The 7,453-nt window shown below is 46.6% G+C and overlaps 1 protein-coding gene across 2 annotated transcripts in view; it reads left to right on the top strand.

Moving 5' to 3' along the window:
- The window catches only part of OVOL2 (ovo-like zinc finger 2), a 38,873-nt gene that overhangs the window by 2,695 nt on the left and 28,725 nt on the right, over positions 1–7,453 (top strand). Inside the window, exon 1 of one of the 2 annotated variants that reach the window (XM_011962904.1) lies at positions 5,295–5,392. The exons of the other annotated variant lie outside the window; for it this stretch is intronic. Within the exon in view, the coding sequence (XP_011818294.1) occupies positions 5,387–5,392 (6 nt within the window). The 5' untranslated portion in view covers positions 5,295–5,386. Of the gene's footprint in view, positions 1–5,294; positions 5,393–7,453 lie in introns of those variants that run through there. 2 annotated transcript variants of the gene reach the window in all.

Here is a 7,453-nt window from a genome sequence, read left to right as displayed (position 1 = left end):
CAGGGCGCCTCGGCGCGTACTCCCGCCCGCAGGGTAGCAGCTACGCAGGGGCGGCCGGTTCCCGGAGTGGGCTCCGTCCACCCGGGGGCCCTGCCTGATGCCGAGTGCTGCCTCTGGAACTGCCGAAAAGGCACTGGCATCGCTGCCTTCCGCCAGCAGCCCATTCTGTGCGCCAGGCCTATAGAATAACGAAGGCCGTCGGAGTTCCCGAGGTCGGAAAGGAAGCCCTGGCGCTCTCAGAAATTCCACCCTCTGAAACGCAGTTCCTGGCGCCGCGGTTCTGAGAGTTCACCCCCCATGCTTATGTTCTGGATATGGGCGGCAGCTTGACACATAGTGGGCCTCTCCCAACACGAGCGGTTCCCAGTGTCTGTCAGACAGGAGGCTTGTGCACGGTACTTTAGATCTGTCATCTTTCCAATCTTGAATTAAATTGATGGGTAAAAGGGTTCAACTACCGATTTCTCGAGCGTCCTTACCCCAGTGGATTGGAGTGTTTGCTCCCATCTGTGGTCGCTTTTCAGGGCCCCCTCGAACATTCTGGAAGCCCACCTGCGCTTTCGGGCAGAACTTCCAAGATGGTCTGCTCAAAGGTATCCGCTACCCACCAAGATTTAGGAATCCCATTCCACTGACTCAGCCATTTGGAGCTAGTGGGTGGTGGTTTATGATCACTTGACCCCACTTTGTAGCCTGGTGGGCCGCAGTGAGACGCTGTGCACCCCCAGACCACCGGTATAGGTGGTAATTCCAGGGTTCTCCGGTGCCCTCCCGCCACCCAGACCGGGAGTAGAGGGTGGGGAGGGAGAGCCTGGGCTTTGCTGTGGATTGAGAAAACAGTCCTCATTTTCCTGCGGGAGGCCACACTTCCCCTATGCACATTCCATATTGCCAGGGTTTGACTCCGGGGTAGGCTGAAGCGCATTTGGTTATGAATGGAGGTTTGAGGCTTCAGCTGGGATCCAAAGGAAAGACCTCTTTAAAAAAGAAGTTCCGATACTGTGCGGGCCGGTAGCCTAGCGGTAAGTGTGAGGGTGAGGTTCAAAGTCAACTGGCCTGAGGCTCTTCTGGGCTAGGTGGGGTTAAATGGGAGGGAACAATTTGCCTGAGGCTGGTAGCTCTGCCCTTCGGGAAATTCTACAAAGTGTCCCACTTGCATATTTATCACCAGGCTGAAAGGACAATTGCAACGTTGTTTTGGGAGCCTCTGCAGCTAGTTTGCCCCTCTGTCCCCCAATTGCCCAGATTCCCCTGGAGAGAAAGTGACAGATTCTCATCCAGTCTCTTAACTAACATTTTAGGCAATCTTTTCTGCCTCAGGCACACAGGGCCGTTGGAATCCTGGATTAGAGGAAGACGTAAACCAATCTGATTTCCTAGATTAGTTGCCTGTGCTCTGGGGGAAGGGGGGCGGAGAGGCACAATTCGCTCCTGAACCGTTAAAAGTCTTCTTTCCATAGTTTCCAGGGGAGTTTTTATTTACTGGGGATGTTTAGCTTCCTTCTTTCTGCCTCTACCCTCAAAAAGGAGACATTTTGGTGTTAATATGCACCAAGCCTCCAGAATTATTATCAGCCGTGGCATTGGCAGTTTTCAAATGACTGAACGAATTGCCTGTATAATTATAAAGTTCTTTCCAAGGCATGCTGAACTCACAGAGTTTCTCTAAGAATTAGTTTCTTTTCTTTCTTTTCTTTTCTTTTTCTTTTTTTGAGACAGAGTTTCGCTCTTGTTGTCCAGGCTGGAATGCAATGGCTCAATCTCAGCTCACTGCAACCTCTGCCTCCCGGGTTCAAGTGATTCTCCTGCCTCAGCCTTCCAAGTAGCTGGGATTACAGGCATGTGCCACCACCGCCTGCCAATTTTGTAATTTTAGTAGAGATGGGGTTTCTCCGTGTTGGTCAGGCTGGTCTTGAACTCCCGACCTCATGTGATCCGCCCGCCTCGGCCTCCCAAAGTGCTGGGATTACAGGCGTGAGCCACCGTGTCCAGCCAAGAATTTGTTTCTTAGGCAGTGGGCTCCCAGGACCACAAGAAAGGCAGGTTTGAGCCATTGCCTGGCACAGAGAGGCAACACTCGGCCCATCTAACACGTGGGGTGTGCAAGGCAGCAGGAGGTAAAAATACTCCCAACCTGGTGTTCCTTCCAGAATCATCTGGCAGTAGCCGTTAAGCATGTAAGCGCTGGCTTTGTCACTTCTTAGCAGGACAGGGTGAGATGGTGAAGGGGCCAAGCCAAGAAGTGTGGGTGCTCCTGCTGGGCAGAGGAGAAGCTCTGGATGATGTCAGAAGGAGAACTTCAATCGCATTCCTCTTTTTTTTTTTTGAGAGTCTCGCTCTGTCGCCCAGAGCTGGAGCACAGTGGCACAATCTCAGCTCACTGCAAACTCCGCCTCCCGGGTTCAAACAATTCTCCTGCCTCAGCCTCCGGAGTAGCTGGGATTACAGGCACCTACCCCAAAGCCTGGCTAATTTTTGTGTTTTTAATAGAGACGGAGTTTCGCCAATTTTTCCGGGCTGGTCTTGAACTCCTGACCTCAGGTGATCCGCTCACCTTGGCCTCCCAAAGTGCTGAATTACAGGTGTGAACCACCACACCCGGCCAGCCAGTCGGGCCCCTCTTAACGGCTGTGGTCATGGATACATTATCTCCTCTGGGCCTCAGTTCCTTGATCTGTAAAGTGGAGGACTCAAAGAATCAGCCTCCTACAAGAGTTGCATAGATTAAATGAGATGGTGAGTGTAAAGTGTTTAGCTTTCTGTGTATGTGTAAACTGCCCAAGAGGAAGTTAGCTGACAGTGACATACAGCAAGTTTTAATGCCCAACATTTTGTTGGCTGCAGTAAGGACACAGGATTCACTAACTTGATCGTGTTGATGGGTGGATCTAGAAAAAGAGTCTAGAGGCGCAGGTTAAGAAATGTGGCAGGCCTTTCCCAGCCCATCTGCCTTTTGACGGTGTGCCTCAGGGCAGATTGTGAAATTGTCTCTTTACTGCTGAGAATTCTGTAATTTGCCAAACAAATAGGGGTGAGAAGATGACTTACATTCCACAGAGTGTGCATGGCAGGTCCCTTTTGTGCTGGATCCATCTGCTGGTCTCCAGCTGCAGGGTGGAGAAACCCAGGAAATACTAATCACCATTGTCCTGTGGAGGCTTATTAGAAACTAAGTAACTCTGAAGTTAACCCAGTTGACTGATAGTATTCATTCGTGATTCTCTGGCTGGTAGGACCCAGGTCCCAGTATGGAGTCCCAAGGGAATTAGTCCTCTCACCCTGTCCTATTCTGTTCTTTCTTTTTGCCTTCTTCCATGGGTTCTTCAAAATAAATTAAGTTTAGATTCTTTCAAAAGTATTCTTGGCCTTCTACTCGGCTCTCTAACGAGTCTTGTAGTGGTGCAGATGTGTGTTTATGGAGTAGTCCCCATACCCCCATCACTTTGTATTATTTAGAATCTCAAAGGCGCAGTCGTACGTATCTGCCACCCAGCCCCAACAACCAGTAACCCATGGCCATTCCTGCCCAGGCGCACCCCCACCCCTTGCCCCACACAAGATTTTGAAGCAAATCTAGGACATCATACCATTTCAACCACAAATAGTTCAGAATGTGCGTTTAGTGGATAAAAACCAAAATTCATGATCACACCCACATTACCAGTTGTGTTCACATTACTAATTATCTCATAAATTCTTACTTTTCCCCTCCAGTTTGCTTAATCAGGTCCACATAATGTCTACTCGTTGTAATTGATTGGCATGTCTTTTGAGCCTCTTTTAATTTCACACATTTTCCCTCCATCAAGTTAATTGTTGAAGAAATGGGTGATTTGTTTTGTAGAGTTCCCAACAGTCTGGATTTTGCTGAGCACATCACCATGTGCCTAACATTCCTCAGTCCCCTAGGTTTTCTCTAAACGAGTAGTTGGATCTGCAGCTGCAGCATCCAGTATCACATGTGATTATCACAGCTGTAGTCAATTAAGAATGAACAACTAGACAAGGTGCCGTGGTTCATGCCTGTAATCCCAGCACTTTGGGAGGCCGAGGCGGGTGGATCACCTGAGGTCAGGAGTTCGAGACCAGCCTGGCCAACATGGTGAAACCCTGACTCTATTAAATAACTACAAAAAAAAATTAATGGGGCTTGGTGGCGTGTCCCTGTAATTCCAGCTACTTGGGATGCTGAGGCAGGAGAATTGCTTGAACCCGGAAGGCGTAGGTTGCAGTGAGCCAAGATTGCACCATTGCACTCCAGCCTGGACAATAGAGCCAGACCCCATCTCAAAATAACAATTAAGTTCCTCAGTCCCGTTAGTGACATTTTAAGTGCTCAGTAGCCACGTGTGACTAGTGGCCAATGTACTGGACAATAGAGAATATAATTTTTCTGTCACCACAGAAAGTTCTATTGGACAATGCAACTCTCCCTACTTGGTCAGCTCTATTCTATTTCAGCTAGAATATGTCACAGTAGGAGGAATCTATCTTCATCAGAGGCACTGAATATTTGGTTATCTCTCTTTTTCTGATGTTAGCAGCTGTTGATGCTCAGGACCTAAATATTTTGGCTTATTAGGTGTTCTAAAACAGCAATAATCTAATTCTGTCCTCTGTTTATTAACTGATGTATTTCTATAGAGACACACTTTGCCTCATCTACTGCTTGGTTTCTCAGTGGCACAGTTCATTTATGAAAGGCAGAATAATGCTGGATTCACTTTATTTACCTTTATAAATGAAGATAATCAGTTGTTAACCAGAATTCTCCATTGATAGCTAATTAGTTCTTTCTTTTCTTTCTCTTTCTTTATTTTTCCTTTTGAGACAGGGCCTTACTATGTTGCCCAGGCTGGTCTCAAACTCCTGGGCTGAAGCGATCCTCCTGTCTCAGCCTCCCAAAGTGCTAGGACTGCAGGCACATGCCACTGAGCCTGGCTCTCAATCTGTTATTTCATTCATTTTGTTATTATTGATTTAAGCTGTTTTTAAAAACCATTTCATTTGATATTTGGAAGGGAATATAAGCTCCACCTCTGACTCCTTTCCTCTTATTTTTTGTCTCCCAAGACAGACGTGAATACTCCTCCCGCTGTCCCCATTGTAACCTGCTGCCCATTTTCTTGGCTGCACATTTGGCCAACGGACTTCTCTTTTCCACTCTAGACTCATTAGAGCCAGGGAACACTTCCTACTGGGCTCGTATTCCCCAGCAACCAGTGCAGTAGTGCCTGGGTCACAGAAGGACATAAGTCAACATAAAACAAGAATACAGGCGGGGGAAGAAGTCGACAGTTCCTAGACATGAGTGATAGCATTTGAAGGAAAACGTAGAAAGCAGGAAGAAAAAGGATACTGGAAAAATGCTTGGAATGGATTTTTGATGAAGGTTAAATTAATTAAAAGGAGGAAAAGAAGGAATATGAGAACAATATGTATTAATTACCTGGTTTTAAACTTGAATATAGGTGAAGTAGGTTTTTATTGTTGGAAAGGACTACATAGGCTTAGTTATGAACATCAGAATCCACTATAGCTAGTTTAAGCAGAGAAAGGTATTAAATGGACTAAAGAAAGACCAAGCTGAGCTCCTAGGAATGACTCAGAGCCACAGAGCAGAACTGGGCCACCTAGGAGCTGCGGCTGCTGCCCAACCAGGAAGCTGCCACCTCGACGGCTGCCATTGCAGAGTGTAAAACAATTGCCTCTTGCCTGCCTCTGCCCAGTTAACTCGGGACTGAATTCAGATCTCCTGATAGTGCATGTAATTGGTAGAACCCAAGTTACTTCCCAAATCCTCATGGCAAGGGAGTCAGGGAAGTGTAGTTTTCACTTCTCTAGCTTCTGCAGTACAGGAAGGCCCACCAAAAGGAGCTGGGATAGCTACTGAGTCCTTCTACAGGATCGACTACAGGAACGTTTAAAGCATGTATGGCCCCAAATCTCCTTACTTTTAGGGTGAGAAAAATTAAGCCCAGCAAGTTTTTGTTGAGTTCCTCAAAGTTGTTAGTGGCAAAACTCAACCCAAGGATCCTTAACTTTTCAGCATTGTTCCATTTCATTATGGGACAACCGCATTGTCCAGTATGTCAGCCGTAGTCAACATGTGGCTTTGATGCTTTAGCCCTTAGTGTTGATGGTCTGACATTAAGGACTCATGATGACATGAGACAAACAATGGGGTTCATGCCCCCTCCTCCTGCCCCACAGACCTGTGGGCCTGTCCTGAGGGAACTGTAGGCACAAGTTTTGCAGATGACAACCACATTCAAAATTCTCAGGGTGGGCCGCTACAAGTCATGTGGCCGTGGGCAAGTCATTTCTCTGTGGGCCTCAGTTTCTTCTTTGGGTTTACAAAGATATATATTCCCTTCATCTTCTCTGCATTTGAGAAGGCTCTGCATTCTACCATGTAGGGGAGTTGTGACGTCTAAGGAAATGGTACGCAGGACCAGGAGGGGAATCTGAATGCCAAACGAATTGGGGAAATATGCTTAGCACGCTTTTAGCATTCAAGCATCGCAACGTGTCAGTGGAAATCTTGTCCAAATGGCCACTGGAAGGTAGCCTTGGACTCAGAATGTCCTCCCATAGGAAACAGGACCATTAGCTAAATGAACTTGTCTGCTAGAAACATCAACAGAAAATAAAGGTTGTTCTTTTTTTGTCGTTGTTTTCACCTTTAGAAGTTTGACAGGTGAATGATCTGAGCCAGCTTTGAAGTTGGTCAGAGGGCCAGCCGAAGGCCCTGACTCCCTGGATGTTCCTGCAGTTTTCAAGCAGTGCAAAGACAATGATTGGTTTGTTTTGCTGCTGAGTCCTGTTTTCTAGAAGAACTTGAGGAGAATTTTACACATTTTTTGAAATGAAAGCTGAGATCCTGCAGAAAACAGGACAGTGCTCAGAAAAGCGCCAGGCCATGGGGTTGGAGAGCTGTTCATTCTCTCTTCATCTTCGTGATCAGAATTAATTTCAAGACCTATGTCATTTTCCTCCCTCTAGGGTAGTTTCCCCACCTCATTAATAAGCCTTTTACAAAGTGTTAATTTTGGATTAGGGGTGAGGCCATTAAGCTTTGCCAGAAGGTAGCATGGTGTAAAAACCACCCCTGGCAGGCCTGGAGCAGTACCCTATAATTAAATATATTAATAATTTCTGTATTAAAACATGAATATTGACATTAAATGGGATAAAGTCTGCAAATATTTTTACATCAGCTCAGGTCAGATTTCACTGTCACGGGAGATAGGAGAGAATGTTGGTTGTCAGAGCTTTTTGTCATATATTTTACTTATTTTATTTTATTTTATTTTATTTTATTTTATTTTATTTATTTATTTTTTGAGACGGAGTCTCGCTCTGCCGCCCAGGCTGGAGTGCAGTGGCCGGATCTCAGCTCACTGCAAGCCCCGCCTCCTGGGTTTACGCCATTCTCCTGCCTCAGCCTCCC

Source organism: Colobus angolensis, unplaced genomic scaffold (assembly GCF_000951035.1).
Source record: "Colobus angolensis palliatus isolate OR3802 unplaced genomic scaffold, Cang.pa_1.0 Scaffold117, whole genome shotgun sequence".
Classification (NCBI taxonomy): Eukaryota; Metazoa; Chordata; class Mammalia; order Primates; family Cercopithecidae; genus Colobus; species Colobus angolensis.
Note: the sequence above shows the minus strand (reverse complement) of the source record. Positions and strands in the feature narration are given on the sequence as shown.